The sequence below is a fragment of the Pleuronectes platessa genome, chromosome 13, assembly GCF_947347685.1.
Source record: "Pleuronectes platessa chromosome 13, fPlePla1.1, whole genome shotgun sequence".
NCBI lineage: Eukaryota > Metazoa > Chordata > Actinopteri > Pleuronectiformes > Pleuronectidae > Pleuronectes > Pleuronectes platessa.
In genome coordinates, this window is record NC_070638.1 from 181,241 (window position 1) to 202,500 (window position 21,260).

General features: G+C 47.5%; 4 protein-coding genes across 4 annotated transcripts in view; 3 read left to right on the forward strand and 1 right to left on the reverse strand.

Moving 5' to 3' along the window:
• Window positions 1-400: 400 nt before the first annotated feature.
• si:dkey-154p10.3 (uncharacterized) lies at window positions 401-2,588 on the forward strand. Its single transcript, XM_053438889.1, has 5 exons — window positions 401-454; window positions 1,047-1,537; window positions 1,640-2,232; window positions 2,316-2,372; window positions 2,509-2,588. The coding sequence occupies exons 2-3, from the start codon at window positions 1,082-1,084 to the stop codon at window positions 2,060-2,062; spliced, it is 879 nt and encodes a 292-aa protein (XP_053294864.1). The 5' UTR covers window positions 401-454; window positions 1,047-1,081; the 3' UTR covers window positions 2,063-2,232; window positions 2,316-2,372; window positions 2,509-2,588.
• A 3,838-nt stretch (window positions 2,589-6,426) lies between these two features.
• On the forward strand, window positions 6,427-13,605 carry LOC128455206 (protein disulfide-isomerase TMX3). Its single transcript, XM_053438890.1, has 16 exons — window positions 6,427-6,644; window positions 7,984-8,035; window positions 8,338-8,380; window positions 8,845-8,968; window positions 9,352-9,397; window positions 9,515-9,595; window positions 10,035-10,134; window positions 10,217-10,294; window positions 11,091-11,157; window positions 11,298-11,396; window positions 12,113-12,170; window positions 12,244-12,297; window positions 12,370-12,426; window positions 12,549-12,678; window positions 12,760-12,828; window positions 12,906-13,605. Exons 1-16 carry the CDS (start codon window positions 6,611-6,613, stop codon window positions 13,074-13,076), a joined length of 1,263 nt encoding a protein of 420 aa, XP_053294865.1. The 5' UTR covers window positions 6,427-6,610; the 3' UTR covers window positions 13,077-13,605.
• An 81-nt stretch (window positions 13,606-13,686) lies between these two features.
• cdyl (chromodomain protein, Y-like) lies at window positions 13,687-19,796 on the forward strand. The gene is made up of 7 exons (XM_053438891.1): window positions 13,687-13,879; window positions 14,660-15,386; window positions 15,595-15,842; window positions 15,993-16,165; window positions 16,245-16,455; window positions 18,423-18,566; window positions 18,660-19,796. The coding sequence occupies exons 1-7, from the start codon at window positions 13,841-13,843 to the stop codon at window positions 18,816-18,818; spliced, it is 1,701 nt and encodes a 566-aa protein (XP_053294866.1). The 5' UTR covers window positions 13,687-13,840; the 3' UTR covers window positions 18,819-19,796.
• Window positions 19,786-21,260, reverse strand: part of rpp40 (ribonuclease P/MRP 40 subunit) — a 6,020-nt gene continuing 4,545 nt past the window's right edge. Inside the window, exons 5-8 of the mRNA XM_053438895.1 lie at window positions 21,085-21,207; window positions 20,828-21,008; window positions 20,618-20,752; window positions 19,786-20,526 (exon numbers count right to left, since the gene is read on the reverse strand). Coding sequence (XP_053294870.1) covers window positions 20,328-20,526; window positions 20,618-20,752; window positions 20,828-21,008; window positions 21,085-21,207 — 638 coding nt within the window. The 3' untranslated portion in view covers window positions 19,786-20,327. The remainder of the gene's footprint in view (window positions 20,527-20,617; window positions 20,753-20,827; window positions 21,009-21,084; window positions 21,208-21,260) is intronic.

The window sequence follows — 21,260 nt, forward strand, 5'->3', positions numbered from 1 at the left end:
GTGAAAGAAGACACAAGTGATGAGTTAAGGTTTTATTAAAGAGTTAATAAGGTTTTATTTATTAGTTATTGATGAGTTATTAATTTGTTATTAATAAACTATAAAAGAGTTATCCAAGTGTTATTCAGGAGTTATTAAAGACACAGACACACTTTAAGGTCTCCTGAGTTTTTACTGATGATTTATTGATTGATTGTTATGACCTCCAGTCGCTGACAGACACTTGTCATCACTACACAATAAGAAACAGAGGTTAATTCAGTTTCAGTTTGTTTCTTAATTAATAATGTATTTTTGATTGATTTAACCATGAACTGGAAACAGACATGTATTATTTTTTATATAATACATCCTGTCCTTCTTATCCATCTCCTGTAGGTGGCGGTAGAGAGATGCAACGTTTCCTTTCAGATCGTAGAAGAAGAAGTAGAGGAAGTAAATAGTGTGTCTTTAGGTGAGTTTGTGAACGTGTTAAATTATATCTCGTTTTAACGTTATAACGTTTAACGTTTAACGTTAGTGCTGCAGCTGCTACTTCATTTCACCGTTAGCCCCTTTAGCTCTGTTAGCCGTTAGCTCCGTTAGCTCCGTTAGCCATTAGCTCCGTTTCCTCTGCTGTTGTTGAATCGTTAAACGTTTCAGAGAAACATGAGTGAAGTGAATCTACACAAACACAAACACAGTCATTTGTATAGAATCGAGAATAAGATAAGCAAAGTTACTAATACTTAAATAAAGGGTCAGTAAGTACAAATGATAGAGTAGGCTAATACTGGATATTGTAAATGATATTGAATTCATATTATGATGAACAAAAACCGTATGTTGGTCAAATTTCACATTCAAAAGAAAAAAGCAGAATTATACTGCACTTCTATTGTGTATATTTTTGGAATTATTTCTTATTTCTTATACAGTTATACAGTTTTTTATTCTTTAACTAATATTTGCTTGATGTATTGTTTGGAGATGAAACTGAGATTTAAATAATTTTATTGTGAGCATGTTTTGTATATCTGATATTTCTGCTTCTTCTGTCCAATCAGAGGATAGCGGGCTGAAACCTGCTGACGTGGTGGTGATGTCATCAGTGAAGCAGAGGTTCCGTGACATCAGCCCTGTCCCTCTGCAGGTAGTGGGTGGGGCTGTGATCTCCAGTCTGTACTGTGGGGAGGTGGAGGGGCTGTCGGGGGAGGCGGGGGGGCTGGTGGAGTCCTTCCTGGTGGAGCTGTATCGGTGTAAACTCTGTCAGTTCACCTGCGGCCTCAAGCCTGCCATCAACAGCCACCTGCTGCAGAGGCACCGCCCCCCCGCCCTCGCCTACCTGGGGGAGGCTGATGAAGGGGATGGTGTTGAGGGTGGAGAGGAGGCGGGGCTCCACCAGGGGGCATCGCCCTATCAGCTGGACCTGAACGGACACTCGAAGCAGAGCAACGAGGACGAGGACTTCCTGCTCTACAACATGCTGGACAACATGAGCCCACCCACCTGTGACATCAGCACGGAGGGAGGGCTGCAGGTTGCACACACCTGTGAGGTGACACACCTGAGACACACACACACAGACACACTCGCACACACACACTCGCACACAGGACAGTTGGATGTGTGAGACGTATGTGTCTCTTCTCCTCATTAGGTCAGCACGCTGTTTGAGGAGGAAGAGGGGGAGGAGAAGGAGGGGGCGGAGTCCATCTTCCATCTGCAGGGGGGCTCAGTGGATCTGTCTTGTCACATCACCCCCCCCGCCACTAAGGAGGAGATGGCTCAGTCTGCTCACCTCATGACTCTCGGACTTTGTCGTATCTCAGCCGCCAAACATCCTCCCCCTCCTTCCCCAACCCAACACCTTCCTCCCCCAGAACGCCCCCCCCTGTGCGCCCCAGGACGACAGGAAGCAGTGCAAGACAAACGGTCAACAGAGGAGGACGGTGCTGCCATGTCTCCTTTGTCCTCTGATGCTTTCGTCCAAGCGGCTCCTGGACGTTCACATCCAGTCTCACCGAGCATCAGGCGGCTTCAGCTGCGTCCACTGCAGTTGGACGGCCAACAGCTGGAATGACCTAGAACCTCATTGGAGGAGCCACTACAGGAAAGTACAGAGGGCGGAAGAGGAGGAAGAGGAAGAGGAAGAGGAAGAGGAGGCGGAGGCGGCGGCGGCGTGTTCTGTCTGTCTGAGGACGTTCAGGAATGTTTCATCACAAAACGCTCATCGCCACAATAACTGTTCAGGTCAGTTCTTCTTCTGATGATCAATAATCAGTCATCATATTAAAATGATCAGTAATCAACAACTCGTTGATTCTTGCAGACAGATGGAAGAGCCGACTGATAGGACCAGCAGTAGGCAAGAAGGCGGAGCTTACAGACAGGTGGATGCCCGAGGAACTGCCACAAAAACTTTATTGACATTGTTCTGATCACCCTCTTAAATTAATGTTCACTTCAGTATCAAAATCTTCTAATGTCAGAATGTTCCGTTAACATTAAGATGTTTGTGCGACACAGACAGACAGCTGGCAGCCAATCAGAAAGCAGCCTGAGTGTGATGGTTCCTGGTCCGACTGGCAGGCGACATACTGGCTCACTGCAGAGCGCCACCAGCAGCAAGAAGAAGAAGACCAGGAGAAAGAAAAAGAAAGAAGAAGAAGAAGTGGAGGCTAAGGAGACGGGGTTCTGCTGCTCACTGTGTCACAGGTGACTACATTACCCACAACCCCCCAGCCCACACATTAGAAAGCCTGCTGCTCCTCTGTGGTGCAAATACAAAGACACATAATGAATAATATAAAAACAAGGCAAGTTCATGATGAGTTTATGATCATGAACTGACTGAAACAACAGAGATTTAATTAGACAAACGAAAGTTGGAGCCTCACACGTGTTTTTCCAGAGAGGATTCGAAGCAGAGCGTGGGAGTTAACTACAGAATAAAAGAATGAATAGATCACATTAGAAATAAAAGAGTGAAACCAACTAAAAGTTAGTTTATGAGGCTGTGGCAACATTTTTAGCATTGATTTAAAAGAACTAAGATTTGCAGCTGACCTGCAAATCTCTGGAGCTTCACAAACGTGAAGCTTGAAAACTGAACGCTGCTTCTCACTGGTTAGTTTGATTCTGGAGGCCGAGAGCAGATCCGAGACCTGAGGGGTCTGGATGGTTCACGTGAGATCCTCTAAACCTTTAGAGGATCTCACGTAGCAGGAGATCATCTAAAGGTTTCAGTGCTTTTTAAACCAACAAAACGATTTTTACGTCAATTCTTTGACAGACAGGGATCCAGTGTAAAGATCTCAGACCTGGAGTAATATGATCCACTTCCTGATGTTGGTGAGGACTCGAGCTGCAGCATTTTGAATGAGCTGAGACCTTTGCACACGCCTTTACGATTTTGTAATTCAGCTGAAGCTAATTACATTGACACGTTTTTCTAAATCAGACATAAATCCTATAATCCTCGATATGTTCTTAAAGGGATAAATGAGAATTCCCTAATAACTTACTCACCACAGTGATGGAGTCTCAGGGGTAAACAGTGTCAGAGCAGAATCTAATACAATTGAAGTAACTGGTGACCAAACGTAAAAAACAAAGACTCCATTCATAAAATGTGTTCACCTTCAAACCTCTATTGCCAAATAATGAGTGGTTAGGATTCACTGATGTGTGAAGTAATGAGATTACTGTGTAAGTACTGTGGTCAGCAGAATAATTGAAAAGTCATGAGGTGCTTTGCATTGACAGTTTATGGTTGAATGTGGGCGTGTAGTGGGCGGGGCATGAGGCAGACCCACAGACACACACTTCCTGGGGGGCTGATTTAAAAAGGGAACATTCAGGTGTGCGTGCACACATTTTCATGAATCTGTATTTTTATTGCTTACGCAATTTTCTAAACCAACGTAAACAATAAAGCACAAAATTACAAAGAGTAGCTGCAGCGTTAATCCAGGTGTTGTGTGATCTACAGGAAGTTCTCCTCTCGACTGACGCTGAGGCGTCACCTGGGCGTCCACGGAGGAGAGAGACCATTCAGCTGTCCACACTGTTCATACAGCAGCCGACTGAGGGCCTCACTGCTGCAACACCTGAGGACACACACCGGTAACACACACCTGAGCACACCGGTAACACACACCTGAGCACACAGGGAACACACACCTGAGCACACAGGGAACACACACCCAGACATCTGGCGGCGCTAAGTTGATGAGTGTGTTGTGTGTTGTCAGGTGAGAAGCCGTACAGGTGTGGTGTGTGTCCGTACGCCTCCATCGACCGCAGCTCGCTGATCAGACACAGTCGCACTCACAGTCAAGAGAAACCTCACAGATGTACACACTGTGACTACAGCAGGTAACACACACACACACACTGCGACTACAGCAGGTAACACACACACACACACTGTGACTACAGCAGGTAACACACACACACACACTGTGACTACAGCAGGTAACACACACACACACACACTGTGACTACAGCAGGTAAAACACACACACACACTGTGACTCCAGCAGGTAACACACACACACACACTGTGACTCCAGCAGGTAACACACAGTGTGACTCCAGAGTAACAGGTTGTGTGTCCTCCTCAGCATCCAGAAGAAGAGTCTGGATCTCCACGCCCGCCGTCACCACACAGGCGAGGCGTTTCCATGTCGACAGTGTGTGTACTCGAGCCCGGACCGTCAGTTGCTGCTCAGACATGTTCGCAGACACCACCCCCCCCCCCCCCCCGGTGACTCTCTTAATGGACTCTTAGCTTGTGGGCTGAACTACACTGATGATGTCACAGTCACAATGTAAAGAAGTTTTTATTGATAATGAAAATAAAATGTAAAAAGTGTATCAGTGTGTGAGTCACACTGACTCGTGTTGTATCTCCTCCCGGCTGCGGGGGGGTGATGAGGTCATCCTGCTGAGCTTCAGGAAGTGGATTATTACATGAGCAGCTGGTGTGATGAGCAGCTCCTGTTATCTCTTAATTTACCCTTAAAACAAACGGATGAATTACTCAGGAAAACTCAACATGACCTTTATTTAGAAAATCAGTTTTGAAAAGGCCTTATTCACCAGATCACATTAATTTGACCTTAAGAACTGAGACAGAGAAAGACACTGAGATGGGAGGTTCCTCAGTGACTGGAGTCTACTGAGCCGGTTCAAGTATTATCTGATTTAATAAATGTTCAAGATTCAAGAAGACGTATTGTCATTCCAAACCATGAGGTACTTAGAGATGAAACTAAGTACTGAGGTCCCGGTACGCAGCAGTAAAATACTACACTACATCTAAAACTAAGCAGAAGCAGCAAATAAAGGCAATAAAATAAACGAATATAGCAAAATCAAATCAAATCAAGGTTTAATGTCACATGCACCAATGACAGGCAACATCTATGCAGTAGACGACTTTACAAAAAAGACAAATAACATACCATATAACATAGAACATAGTCGATAGAGTATCAAACTAACTAGGTGTTCCATGTATTTGAAGCTGGGGATGACCTCAACAGCTTCTCCCCCGATGAAGAGGAGGAGGAGGAGGAGGAGGCCTCCCCCGATGAAGAAGAGGAGGCCTCCCGACAGCTTGATCGTTCCCAAGCCTCTGGTTGGGTTTCTGACTAGGGTTAGGGTTTAGGGTTAGGGTTAGGGTTACTCTGCTCTGTGAGAGAAACCTGCTCCTCCTGATGGCCTGCCTCTCCACACCATCCCCCCTTCTGCCATCACGGAGGTTTCCTGACCAAACCCTCTACATCATGGGCTCCATCACTCATGTTGGGGGGGGGGGGGGGGTTAACCCTAACCCCAGTGAGCCAGTAACCTGCTGGTGGTCAACCTGGCCACTGCGGACTTCCTTATGTCTTCTTTGTGGCCGGTCTGTACCATGGCTGGGTGTGGGGGGAGCTTGCCTGTGATGCTCTGTTTGGCTTCAGCTCCATGATGCCACTGATGACACTGCAGTAGACCTCGCCATGTGACGGCTGCTCTCCCTGCTGGGTGGGGTAAGTCGTTGGCAGATGTAGGCGGTGCTGGTGGGGGTGTGGTTGTACTCCAGCTCATCATGTAGACTCATCGGACTACATGAGCTTCACGACTTCACGCTGCTTGTCTTGAATCCCGCTGGCTGCTGCTTTGCAGTTGAACTGTTTGACAGAGTGACACCTGCTGACTCCATATATGAACTCAATCCCTGCTGTCCTCGCCCTCCGCCATCCACGACCCCATCATCCTCACCCAGGGTACCGGGCGGCCATTGGCCTCTACGTCCCGCTGCTCGTCTCTCAGCTCCGAGTCAAAGTCAGCGGGGGGGCTGTGATGGAGGGGAAACCTCTGCTGCTAGCCCTAACCCTAGAGGCCTGCAGGAAGTGGTTGTGATAGAAGGAAAACGTCATGTCATGTTTGGCTTATTGATGTTAAAATGTATTTTTGTATTGTTGAGCGTCTCTGTAGACTCTATTGTTGTCAATGCACAGCTGCTGACAGTAAAGCTTGAGAGGCCTGAGACTGTTAATCCATCAGATTATCATCCTCCTCCGTCTGTCAGCAGTTAGCAGATAAACTCTGTGACGCTAATCTGCGTTAACCAGTCGACATGTTGGACACGAGGAGCTCGGTCCTGCTCTCAGGTACGTTCCCTACTCAATCTGAATCACTGACACCGAGGCACTGACACCAAGTCTCTACTCAATCTGAATCACTGACACCGAGGCACTGACACCAAGTCTCTACTCAATCTGAATCACTGACACGAGTCACTGACACCGACTCTCTACTCAATCTGAATCACTGACACCGAGGCACTGACACCAAGTCTCTACTCAATCTGAATCACTGACACCGAGGCACTGACACCGAGTCTCTACTCAATCTGAATCACTGGCACCGAGTCACTGACACCGAGTCACTGACACCGAGTCTCTACTCAATCTGAATCACTGACACCGAGGCACTGACACGAGTCTCTACTCAATCTGAATCACTGACACCGAGTCTCTACTCAATCTGAATCACTGACACAGAGTCTCTACTCAATCTGAATCACTGACACCGAGTCACTGACACCGAGTCTCTACTCAATCTGAATCACTGACACCGAGGCACTGACACCGATTCTCTACTCAATCTGAATCACTGACACCGAGTCACTGACACCGAGTCTCTACTCAATCTGAATCACTGACACCGAGGCACTGACACGAGTCTCTACTCAATCTGAATCACTGACACAGAGTCTCTACTCAATCTGAATCACTGACACTGAGTCACTGACACAGAGTCTCTACTCAATCTGAATCACTGACACCGAGTCACTGACACCGAGTCTCTACTCAATCTGAATCACTGACACCGAGTCACTGACACAGAGTCTCTTCTCAATCTGAGTCACTGACACCGAGTCTCTGTCACTGTGCTTTGAGTCACATGACCCACCTGGTCACGTTTCTAGTTGGTTTGATGAAAGTCAAGATGGACTTACTCACTTTTTGGTGCTTCAACTCTTATATGTTGGGTCTGGTACCGAGAACCGGTTCCAATACAACCGGTTCCTATCCGGACCAAAATGCAACGCAGATTTCGGTGCTTCATTTCGGTGCCTGAGCCAATTGAACTGAGGTCTTCGTTGCTCCCGCCTCCTCCTCACACCTCAACTCCTTCCTTCACGGAGGGGGGGGGCGTGGACAAACTCTTGCCGGCTCTGGGTCGGCTTGGTCATGCATTTGGACATATATAAAATCTTTCTTAAATGCCGTCAAGCGTCGTTTTGTGCACTTTTTTTTTTAAGTATCGTTTAAAAACCATCCCTACTTACATGCTCCTCAACAGCTTCAGTTTCAGTTTGAACAGTTCAGAGCGCCACCTGCTGGTGAAGACTTTGTAATATGAATAAAAGCGCGTAATTAAAAGTGAGTCAGTGTGAGTTAGAGCTGGAAGTTTGTGTTGCTTATTTGTGTTTGTTGTCGTCAGTGCTGCTGTGTGCGTCACTGGTGTCGTCCTTCGTGGAGGAGCTGGACGATTCGTAAGTACAAATCTTTACTTTACATTTTATAAATATTGTCTGGATCCATTTACAAGCTGATCTGGAGCTTTTGATGTGTCACATGCTCCTCAGCTGGTTCAGTCGGTCCAGTTATGAATCATAAATATTTTAGATTTTGTCGCAGTGAAAATTCTGTTGATGAAGTTCATGTAAACAACATGAATGGATCTTTGATTTCACTGTGAACTGTTTAGTTTCTCATGAGCTGCTGATCATCTCTCTTCATTGATCTGCTGCTTGTGAATAATCAGATCAATAAATAATCTGATTGTGTTTCACAGCTTCATGAAGACCAGAGGAGACGACGACATCTGGCTGATCAAAGTACGAATGCATTTATTGTTTTAGATTCAGCAAAGAAAAAGCTCTATGTTCATTTGTAAGAATCATTTGATCTGAGGAGAGAGAGTCAGAGACTGGACATGTGAGCTGGAGGTTATCTGAGTAACCACGTGGTCACATGACCTTTATCTCCTCTTCAGTGAAATCATGTTTCATTCTTATTTACCAGACAGAACCTTTAGCGTAGCCACTGTAGCATCCCGGTGTTCCTCAGGGTTCCAACACCCTGAGACACGTCCTCCACACACACACACACACAACTGTCATATGCAGGTGACACACAACTGCACCCCAACCCCCGATATTCAATAATCAATAACCTTTTGTCAGATCAATATTTTTAACGATGATTTATACCGTACATTGTTAAGATGAGGTCATCTCTGTTGACCCAGACACTGTCATTGCAAAGCTATTGTGACAGTGTTGTGTTGTTCTCTGTGCAGTTCTACGCCCCCTGGTGTTCCTTCTGTAAACAGCTGGATCCTGTCTGGCATCAGATTGGATCAGAACTGAAGAGTCTGGGTTCTCCGGTCAATGTCGGCAAATCAGACGCCACCGCCAACACCGGTCAGTTCTACCATCACACCACCTGACTCAGCCTCACACAGTGAAACAATAACAACTATACTGAAATAATCTCCGCTCATTAGAGCCCAAGGGAGATAAAATGGACAGGAAGTGCCTCGTCTCACATGACCTGACCTGTGACCTCATTTGACTCCGTCTCATTCTGAAAGGTCTTTCCTGTTGTCGTGGCGACTGTCTGGAGGTTCACTCTAATAATAAATAAAACTGAAAAAATATGTTCATGAACTTTCTGCTCTGACCTGTTTCCTTCTGTCCGTGGAAACATCAGTATTCATTTGTGTTTATTTCATGATGTTCAATCAGCTGTTACATTAAAGGTGGGCGGGGTCAGAGGTCACAGCTGAGCTTGTGTTTTCTTCCAGGTTTGGCAGAAGAGTTCAGGGTCAGAGGTTATCCAGCCATCATCATGTGAGTCCTCGCTGTGACATCACTGCACACCAGCCAATCAGAAGAGGCTGAACGATTATTTATACAGATCAATAATCAATCATCCAGATCATGTGTGAACTGAAGGTTTTTTTTCAGGTGGAAGAAAAACGTGAAATATGTTTATAAAGGAAAAAGAACAAAAGATGAAATAATGGAGTTTACACATCGAGTCTCAGGGTGAGTGTGTGCGTGTGCGTGTTTGTGTGTGTGTGTGAGTGAGTGTAATTATGTTTATCAGTGTGTGTGTGTGTGTGAGTGAGTGTAATTATGTTTATCAGTGTGTGTGTGTGTGAGTGAGTGTATTTATGTTTATCAGTGTGTGTGTGTGTGTGTGAGTGTAATTATGTTTATCAGTGTGTGTGTGTGTGTGAGTGAGTGTAATTATGTTTATCAGTGTGTGTGTGCGTGTGAGTGAGTGTAATTATGTTTATCAGTGTGTGTGTGTGTGAGTGAGTGTATTTATGTTTATCAGTGTGTGTGTGTGTGAGTGAGTGTATTTATGTTTATCAGTGTGTGTGTGTGTGTGTGAGTGTAATTATGTTTATCAGTGTGTGTGTGTGTGAGTGAGTGTATTTATGTTTATCAGTGTGTGTGTGTGTGTGTGTGTCTTGTGCAGGCCCTTTGTTCGATCTCTGAACAGTCTGCAGCTTTTCCAACACGCAATGAGCCGCCATGACGTCATGTTTGTGTATGTAGGAGCCACATCACAACTGAAGGTAGACACACTATCACACACTATCAAACACATACACACACAAACTCACTCTCACACACACTCTGACCTCTGTTGTTTTTCAGGGAAACTTCTCGGCTGCTGCAGAACATCTGATCGTTCACACCAACTTCTTCTCCGCTGCCAGAGACGTTCTACCAAAGGTCACATGACTGAAGGAACCGGAGAACACAGTAGAACAGACAGAGATCTGGGGTCTCATATAAAACAGAGCGTGGGATTCAAACTAAACTAACTAAGAGCCGGAAACGGCGTACGCACAAATCCTGATGAATTCGATTCACTTTATAAATCACAGTCCACCTGGAAACGCTCCCACGTGGATCTGCCTCTAGCTCCGCCCTCCACACGCCCACTTCCAACCATAATTGGTCAATGCAAAGTGCCTCATGAATATTAAATGATGCTGCTGACCAATGGGATTCCAGCGTGAGTCCTGACGGAGTCACAGTGTCAAGCGATGAGAAGAGGAAGTGAAACCTTCTGACTCTGACATGAGGGGTGTGTTAGTGAGGTGGAGGTGAAGAGCGACCTCATGGGACAGCAGTGATGTCACTACTAAAGAAAACACAGAGTGAGAGTGAAGACGAGGGAAAGAACCGGAAATAAGAAAATATTTAATTTAAGATGGAGCAAGTTCACACGTTCAGTTTGTTTTCACAGATCTCAAAGTGTGTGAGAAGTGGCGTACGCATGTTTCAGGCTCCGTTTTGTGGGTCCAGTTATAAATGAGGCCTCAGGAGAACATCGTAGCATAGAGCTAAAGAACAAGAGAACAAAGACTGGAGGGTTCTATCGAATCCATCGATACCTGATGATGTTTGATGCTTTTACAAATGGTTGAACATCTTCAGCTGTACAGGAGGAAAGTGCAGAACCTCCAGAACCTGTGTCTTCACATCTGGACTTATGAGTTATTAAAGTCAATCTGTATCATAGGTCATCGCTCTGACGTCTCTGCCGGCCGTGGTTCTATTTAAAGATGGAACCTACTTCACCTACAGCGGTAAGTCTGAAAACTCTCCGGTTCTCTACCTGCTAACATGACAACAGACTCCATCTAGAAAAGATCCAAATATAAACAACCCGTCATCTGACTTGTCGCTCAGTGAGGAGTCATGTGACCTGAGTGAGATGTGATTTCAGAAGAACGTGACGGAGAACTGAGGCTGTGGATCAACAGAGAGCGTTTCCCAAACTTCTCCAAGATCGACAGCTACACTCTGTACGCCATGGGAGAGACAGGTAACCACACCTGTGTGATGTCATCACGGACAAGCAGAGCTGACCTCAAGTCAGCTCAATGTCAGCATTAGTATCAGAAGAAGTTATTACAAACTCACACGTGCTGTTAATCTTCCTCCACAGCCGACATGTTTCCATTTGTTAAATGAAAAGTCAGATCTAGAGTCAGACTGTGGATATGAAGCTGTTTAATATCAGATCTGTTGAATCACTACAGAACACTTACTGTGAAGGAGCCTGATGAGGTTTGTGTGAAGCCTCTGACTCACTGACCTCAGCTCTGTTCTGTCACATCCCAACAAACACAAACAACGACTTGATACAAGTACTTTGTGACAAAACATGATTTTTAAAATCATTGATTTATTTTTGTATTATTCTGATTATAAAAGCTTGAGAAGAAACATGGGACACTGGTTCCCAGTCACTAAACGGAGCTGGGCTGTGATCCTGTTAGAGAAGCATACGTTACTATGGTGACTGCACAGGAATGAATGTAAGCCAATGAAATTAGCTCGACTCATCCAAGTCAGCAGGGATTAGCATTTAGTCCCTTTGATGGAAGACCCCACTGGTGATATTCAACAGCAATGTAAGTTATGAAAACCTCAGTATAGTAGAAGTTGGATCACAGCAGCACCTGGTGGACGTTAGAGGAACTGCTATTTGAGGCTGTTATTATGACCAGGTGAAGTGACCTCCCCTGACCCCTGCAGGTAAACTGGTGTCGCTGGTGCTGCTGGAGGAGAAGAACATGTGTGAAAGGAGTGTGAGGTAAATCTCCAACGATTGTCCATCAGGTAAACCGGTGTGAACTTCCTGTGACGCCTCTGATTCCCCCGCTCAGGTACAAAGTTCTCATGGAGAAGGTGGCTGCAGATTACAGAGAAACCTACAGCAGGTCAGTCTTCATTTAGAGAAATCACTGAGCAGAAAATACACAATGAAAGCTGATAGTGTGTCTGTGTTTTAGAAACTTCTCCTTTGGTTTCATGGAGGAAAGCGAGTACGTCAACGGCCTGATGATGAAGTGAGTCAGTGAAGTGGTTAACGTCCAAACCGGACTCAACGCACATTCATGAGGAAGGTCGTTAGAGGAAGGGGGGTGCACCCTGTTTCAGTATCACGGTTTGATTCTGTCTTTGTCCTCAGGGACGTGGTCATGCCGTCGTTTGTCGTGGTTAATTTGTCCAACGATGGTTACTTCCTGCCACAAGGCCCCGTGGACACGGAGCGCCAACTCCTGGACTTCCTGAACGGGGTTCTGGACGGCAGCATCCAGGTCAGTCTGGAGCAGCTCCCACATGGAGAAGACTCCACGTTACAGTGTTTTCTGAAACATCTGTTTGTCCTGTGTCTCCAGTGTCAGGGAGGAAATGGGGTCGTCCAACGTGTCACACGCCTCGTCTATGACTCAAAACTCCTGCTACAGGTAAGTGGGGACATCATCAGTCCTGCATCCTGTACCTGTCTTCTGACCTCTGACCTTTGTGTCCTCTGTCTGTCCAGTCGCTGTACGGCAAGTCTCCACTGCTTTGCTTCTTCTTACTCGCCTTCCCGTTTGCCATCGCCACCTTCTTCTGCTACCTGTGCTGTAAAGCCCGAGCCACCACCGATGAAGACGAAGACGAAGACGCATCACAACAAAGCAAAACAGTGACCAGCAAGAAGTCCGACTGACGAGGGGGAGGAGCTGAAACGTCTCTGTCCAATAAAATCAAACCTGTTTCTTATCAATTTGTCCAAGTCTGAGAAACGTTTCACTGAAAACCTACAAAATGATTTGAAAGTGATTTGTCTTTTTACCTCATCAACACAGATGATGAACTATAAAAGAAGGAGAAGAAATTTGATTTTTAAACATTCTCTCTTACTTTGAAATATAATAATGTAAAGTCAAACAATTAAACACCTGGATGTACCTGAATTCATGACATCACTGATGGAACGGTCCACTCAGAGTCCAGCAAAGCTGAAAGATCTTTAACATGTTTAGAGAATAATATCTTGAATCACGTTGAACTTTTTAAACATGTTTAATTCATGTGTAAAATGCATTAAGATGTTTAATAACTTTTTCTGAATTTTCTTCTGAATTGATCAATTCAAGTGTGTGTCAGATTGTAATGTTTCAATAATTGAAGGGTTTCAACAACTTAAAAATAGAAAAGCTGGAATCTTTAGAAATGAATAAACATTCCATTGATAACATTGAGTCCATTGAGTCTCATTCAGTTTAAACTTTACCGAGCAGCGGTCTGGGTCTTTTATTTTGTAGATGAGAGTCAGACCGGATGTGTCGTGGAGCTGCTGGTTAGCTAACAGCTAACAGCTACCAGCTAAACTTGGACCCGGAGGACGCGCACTCACGGAGCTCGACGCGCATCTCTGTCTCGTGCTCGTGCTCGTGCGCACCTCAGTTCGCTTCTGGAAGCTGCTCGTGCATGCGCACAGTCTCCATGGCTACGGAGGAGTTATACGAGGTGACGCGAGCTAATACTTTAATGCTAATCTTAGCTAGCGGTAGCTTTCAGAGTCAATGTTAAAGTGGTGAACTCAAAGAAACTAACTGGCTAGTTAAATTAACAGGGTAGTTAGCAGCTGGTTAACGTGTTCACGTGACTAGCTGGAGATAAACATAACCGATCGAGTTAGCTCATCGCCACAGTTAGCTTCTGGAAGTAGCTGGTTTTAGCTGGGTGTTAGCTGTTGTTAGCTAGGTGACAGTTGGGTGTTAGCTGTTATTAGCTGGGTGACAGTTGGGTGTTAGCTGAGTGTTAGCTGTTGTTAGCTGGGTGACAGCCGACTGTTAACTGGGTGTTAGCTCGGTGTTAGCTGGGTGTGAGCTAGTGTTAGCTCGGTGATAGCTTGGTGGTAGCTGGTGTTAGCTGGGTGTTAGCTCGGTGTTAGCTGGGTGTGAGCTAGTGTTAGCTCGGTGATAGCTGGGTGTTAGCTAGTGTTAGCTCGGTGATAGCTGGGTGTTAGCTAGTGTTAGCTGGGTGTTAGCTGGGTGAGTCAGGTTGAGTTACTAAATCAAACACAGAGACACAGCAGACACATGTTCGGGTCAGGGGTCACAGCTTCGAAACCCTGTTGTAGTGTCACAATGATAATATTGTACATTTCTCTCAAATCCCCCGGCACACCAGGAACATTTGAAGACCAATGTGTGTGTGATTATTGATGATAATTGATTTTAATGATCTTTTTTCTTCTGTTGTTTTGGTTGATTTGAATGAACTGTGCTGCGGCGCCTCCTGCAGGTGGAGAGGATCATCGATAAGAGGAAGAACAAGAAGATGAAGTTGGAGTACCTGGTCCGGTGGAGAGGTTACGGGTCAGAGGAGGACACCTGGGAGCCCGAGAGTCACCTGTCCGCCTGTATGATCCACGTCCATGAGTTCAACCGTCAAAATGCAGTGCGGGAAAAAGACAGTACGTTGCTGCGCTCCACCCGAAGCTCGCAGAGCCTCCACTACATCTCTGCCCACAGACCAGCCTTCAGGCCGCCAGTCACCGCCACAGCTCGCAGTGACATCAGTGTAGTTTTAACTGCCGACTGTAACCAGGTGAGTCCAGCTCACCTGCCTCCCGCTGGACTGACCAGTCCGGCCTCTGGTGGCTCTCGCCAGCCCCTGCTGGCTGACCGGTTCAGCAGTGGCCTGATGTCGGTGGCTCCGGTCTGCTCGGCTCGCCGCAGCGTGGATCTCTCCAAGACTGGCATCAAGATCTTGGTTCCTAAGAGTCCGATGAACAGCCGCCTGGACTCGGAGGAGTCTCCTAGTGAGGCGGCTCATAGTCTGGAGGCCGGACCTCAAGAAGCTCACCAGGTCCCACCTGAGGTCGCTCTTCTGGAGAAACCGTCCGGAGTCCAGCTTGGGCCTGGAGAAGAGAGGGCCCGAATGGGGACCAGACCCCGCTGCCAAAACCCTCTGCCCCCCCCCCGGGTCCCCGTCACACCTGCTGCCATGCGGTCCCTCAGTGGCACAGGTGAGGTCCTAGGTCACATAGTGTGCATGACTCTGATTGGCTATCAAATTAGCTTGTTTGGACATCTCAGAAATCTAAATCATAATCTTAGTCACAGAAATATGTTCAAAACGACTTTAATGAACTTCTATGAAGAACCTGTTGTTTATAAATGAACATGGTCTGACGTGTGAATGAAGACCACTGACCACCTGTCGGTTTCTTCCAGGTGACATCATCGAGGCTGCTGCTGCCAGTGGGATGTCCGCTGGGCAGAGTGGTGCTGCCGGGGCAACCAGTGTGACCGGGAAGCGTCGTCTGGAGCAGCGCTCGGCGTTCGACAAACGTCTGAGGTTCAGTGTGCGGCAGACAGAGAGTGCTTACCGCTACCGGGACATCGTGGTGAAGAAACAGGACGGCTTCACCCACATCCTGCTTTCCACCAAGAGCTCTGAGAACAACATGCTCAACCCTGAGGTGGGTTCATGCCCCCATCCTAACAACAGATATCATCTTCTAACCCATGACTGTGTGATGTGATCATGCCATCCTCACTTCTAAAATCAAACTTCCAGTTTAAACTCCACGTGTCATGGTGGTCATGTTGTCTCTCCTTGTCTTCATCAGGTGATGAAGGAGATCCAGAGCGCCATGGCCACTGCAGCATCAGACGACAGTAAGCTGGTGCTGGTCAGCGCTGTCGGCGCCGTCTTCTGCTGCGGCCTGGACTTCCTGTATTTCATCAGACGGCTGACGGACGACCGGAAGAAGGAGAGCATCAAAATGGCTGAAACTATCAGGTGAGGCCCCCTGAGGTCACAATGAGACCCTGTCATCCGGTAGAGGTGTTGATCTCTGACGTCTGCTCCTCCACTCCAGGACCTTTGTCAACACCTTCATCCAGTTCAGGAAGCCCATCGTAGCGGCAGTGAACGGGCCAGCGCTCGGCCTCGGTGCTGCCATCTTGCCACTCTGTGATGTGGTGTGGGCCAATGAGAAGGCCTGGTTCCAGACGCCCTACACATCCTACGGCCAGACGCCCGACGCCTGCTCCTCCTTCACCTTCCCCCGCATCATGGGCCTGGCCTCGGTCAGTGTCCCTCTGCAGTTAGACTCTCTCACCCCATCGCTCCACTCACCCTCTCTCACCCCATCTCTCCACTCACCCTCTCTCACTCCATCGCTCCACTCACCCTCTCTCACTCCATCTCTCCACTCACCCTCTCTCACTCCATCGCTCCACTCACCCTCTCTCACTCCATCTCTCCACTCACCCTCTCTCACTCCATCCTTTCACTCACCCTCTCTCACCCCATCTCTCCACTCACCCTCTCTCACTCCATCGCTCCACTCACCCTCTCTCACTCCATCTCTCCACTCACCCTCTCTCTCACTCCATCTCTCCATTCACCCTCTCTCACTCCATCGCTCCACTCACCCTCTCTCACTCCATCTCTCCACTCACCCTCTCTCACTCCATCCTTTCACTCACCCTCTCTCACCCCATCTCTCCACTCACCCTCTCTCACTCCATCGCTCCACTCACCCTCTCTCACTCCATCTCTCCACTCACCCTCTCTCACTCCATCGCTCCACTCACCCTCTCTCACTCCATCTCTCCACTCACCCTCTCTCACTCCATCCTTTCACTCACCCTCTCTCACTCCATCGCTCCACTCACCCTCTCTCTCCCCATCGCTTCACTCACTTTCTCTCAACCCATCGCTCCACTCACCCTCTCTCACCCCATCTCTCCACTCACCCTCTCTCACTCCATCGCTCCACTCACCCTCTCTCACTCCATCCTTTCACTCACCCTCTCTCACCCCATCTCTCCACTCACCCTCTCTCACTCCATCTCTCCACTCACCCTCTCTCACCCCATCTCTCCACTCACCCTCTCTCACTCCATCTCTCCACTCACCCTCTCTCACTCCATCTCTCCACTCACCCTCTCTCACTCCATCCTTTCACTCACCCTCTCTCACCCCATCTCTCCACTCACCCTCTCTCACTCCATCGCTCCACTCACCCTCTCTCACTCCATCCTTTCACTCACCCTCTCTCACCCCATCTCTCCACTCACCCTCTCTCACTCCATCGCTCCACTCACCCTCTCTCACTCCATCCTTTCACTCACCCTCTCTCACTCCATCTCTCCACTCACCCTCTCTCACTCCATCGCTCCACTCACCCTCTCTCACTCCATCGCTCCACTCACCCTCTCTCACTCCATCTCTCCACTCACCCTCTCTCACTCCATCTCTCCACTCACCCTCTCTCACTCCATCTCTCCACTCACCCTCTCTCACTCCATCTCTCCATTCACCCTCTCTCACTCCATCGCTCCACTCACCCTCTCTCACTCCATCTCTCCACTCACCCTCTCTCACTCCATCCTTTCACTCACCCTCTCTCACCCCATCTCTCCACTCACCCTCTCTCACTCCATCGCTCCACTCACCCTCTCTCACTCCATCTCTCCACTCACCCTCTCTCACTCCATCGCTCCACTCACCCTCTCTCACTCCATCTCTCCACTCACCCTCTCTCACTCCATCCTTTCACTCACCCTCTCTCACCCCATCTCTCCACTCACCCTCTCTCACTCCATCGCTCCACTCACCCTCTCACTCCATCGCTCCACTCACCCTCTCTCACCCCATCGCTCCACTCACCCTCTCTCACCCCATCGCTCCACTCACCCTCTCTCACTCCATCTCTCCACTCACCCTCTCTCACTCCATCCTTTCACTCACCCTCTCACCCCATCTCTCCACTCACCCTCTCTCACTCCATCTCTCCACTCACCCTCTCTCACTCCATTGCTCCACTCACCCTCTCTCACTCCATCGCTCCACTCACCCTCTCTCACTCCATCCTTTCACTCACCCTCTCTCACCCCATCGCTCCACTCACCCTCTCTCACTCCATCTCTCCACTCACCCTCTCTCACCCCACCGCTCCACTCACCCTCTCTCACCCCATCTCTCCACTCACCCTCTCTCACCCCACCCCTCCTCTCACCCTAACACGTTAATGGTCCGTGTGTTCCAGGCTAACGAGCTGTTGCTGAGTGGCAGGAAGTTGACGGCTCAGGAGGCGTGTTGTAAAGGTTTGGTGTCTCAGGTTTTGTGGCCGGGAACCTTCACACAGGAAGTGATGCTGAGGATCAAAGAACTGGTGTCAGTCGACTCGCTGGTCAGTCAATAAACACAATTACAAACTAATACACACTAATACACATCCGCTCCTCTCCTTCACGCTGTGGCTCTGCTGGTTCCTGGTCTGCAGGTTCTGAAGGAGTCCAAAGCCCTGATGAGGAACACCAGCCGCAGTGCTCTGGAGCAAGCTAACGAGCGCGAGTGTGAAGCCCTGAAGAGAGTGTGGGGATCATCACAGGGAACAGACTCCATCCTGCAGTTCCTGCAGCGGAGAACCGAGCTCTGCTAGAACCTCCCCCACCACCTGGACCTGTGACTCAGCACTTCTGAGTTGGATGCAGTGACTCGGCGGGAAAGGCTGAATGTTTGTTTATTGTTCAACTCTAAGTTATGGTTTCAGCTGAACGTTTTTAGCCTAGCTTAGCACAAAGCCTGGAAGCTGGGGGACACTGTTAGCATGGCTCTGCATCTTAAACCCAGGATAGAAGAATGAAGTGTTTCAGTCCTCTGGCTCTAACACATTGAATCAGTGTGAACTGGACAGTTGTCATCTGGTGAAACACAAACCGGTGGTTCTATGGCTTTCTGACAAAACAGATTATTATTATTCGATTATTTAGGGCTAAGGAAAAAACACACACAACTTTCTGCTTCCAGTCTTAATGCTAAGCTAGGCTAACGCTGTTCAATCTGATATGAAACTGAACTACAACAGAGGACAGGAGCGTCTCCGTGCAGGAGCAAGACATTAACCCTGACCTTTGACCTCAGTGTCCTCTGCAGCTCTCCCATCAGGACACGACAGGTTTAAGTCCTGTCACACAGTAAAAGTGCTGAATCATGGGTAAAGAAACCTGTGTTGATGCAACGTGGGCGTGGCCTGTCGGCCTCGTGATCCATTCTGTCACACGTCAAAGTTTATGACTTAGTTTAAATGAATGACTTTAAAGGAGCAGTTCAACAGTTCATTATTCAAATTGGAAACGGCTGTAGATTCATAACAGGTAATAATCTACACACAGAAAACTCATAACAATATGTTAAGCTAAAATACACTCACTGGCTCATCCATCTGGAAACAGCTCAGCAGAGGATTTACTTAAATGTTGAACTGCTCCTTTAAATTCTTTGTGAACCAGGTTTGATTTGTGCTGACATTACAAATTCCAGCGGCACAAACAATAACAAGGAATTTTTATAAGTCATTGGACAAACTTTTATACAAACACAACTGAAGCAGTGAAATAAAAAAACTGTTCAGTCTGAAGTGATGTTATTTTATTTTGAAAGGATCAAATGATAAAACTCATCACTACTGAAAATACTGGAAGTAGATTTATTGACATTTTTATATTTATGACAAAATAACTAAGTGTCTAGATAATTTATCAGCTGATGAGTCATGAAGAATAAAAACTTCATTGTACTAATTGATCTTTAGCTCACAGATGAGCTCATTCTGTGTGCGAGTTATTAACGTGAATAATAAATATCAGAGAACGTCTCAAATCAATCAGTAAAAAAATGTTCTCGGACTCAGACAGATACCTTCATAAACATGAACATAAATATCAAAGCAGAGCTGCGATTCATAATTATTATTTAAACCAAAGTTCAGTTTCAAAAATCTAAAAAAAAAGATATATTTCAATTTAACTTGTTTTAACCTCAGATTGTTTTATATTGTTTCTAAACAGTTTTATCTTAAATAAGTTGTTAAGTTGACGAGAAACAAGTTTATACAACGAAACCTGATTAAAGTTCCAATAAAGCTAAAGGATCGAGGCAGATGACGTCATCACTGAGGACAGGGGTCATGTGACCCTGTAGCCAGGTGGAGGTGGTAGGTGTGGTCCTGGAACATCAGCAGGTTGTAGAAGTTCTCTCCTCCTATCAGGACTCCGTGCTCGCCGTCCCCCCAAGATACAGGACTGTCCACGAAACCGTGAACCGTCAGAGACGCCCAGGGCGCCGGGCCCGGCTGCTCCAGGTGACGCCTGCAGGACCGGGGGGGAAAAGAACTGCAGTTAAAGAAACAGTCCGTCCTCACAGATCCATGATTCACGACAACCAGGAAAAAAGTGTCACCTGAGCTGCTGGACGAGCCGGTGGACGTCCTGAGGACGCAGCAGTCCACAGACAGAGACGCTCAGAGCTTTATCCAGCATTGTCTTCGGCTCGGGACAGACCAACGAGGACATGAAGCTGCTGGACGAGTTCTCGCTGAAACACAGAAGACAAGTTCACGTCTTCCTGCCGGAAGTTCACACAGCAGCTTTCAAAGAGACGGGGCGTCACCAGCTGATGTCGGCGTCCACGGCTCCGAGCCACTCCAGGAAACTGTGAGCGTCCCCTGGCTGCGGGTCTGAGGACAGCAGTGCAGGACAGGACAGGTCAGTCAGGACCCGACTGCTGATCTCAGGTCTGTGCTCCGACCAATCGTAACGAGACAGGAGGTGCTGCAGAGAGGCTCCACCCCCTGCAGGACAGACAGCTGTGGGTTATGGGTGAAATACAGTGTTGCCTACAGTGCAGCAGCTAATGATGTCACTGACCTGGATGATGTGACAGCAGGAAGTCGGTCCTCAGGTGAAGTCGTGACCTCAGACCTGTGAGGAGTCTGACGTAGCCCCGCCCACCAGGAGCCATGCTGCTGTCGGTCAGATCCACGGATACGACTGTAACACACAAACATTCAGTTTTTTCTGGCGATGACAAGTAAAGATTGATA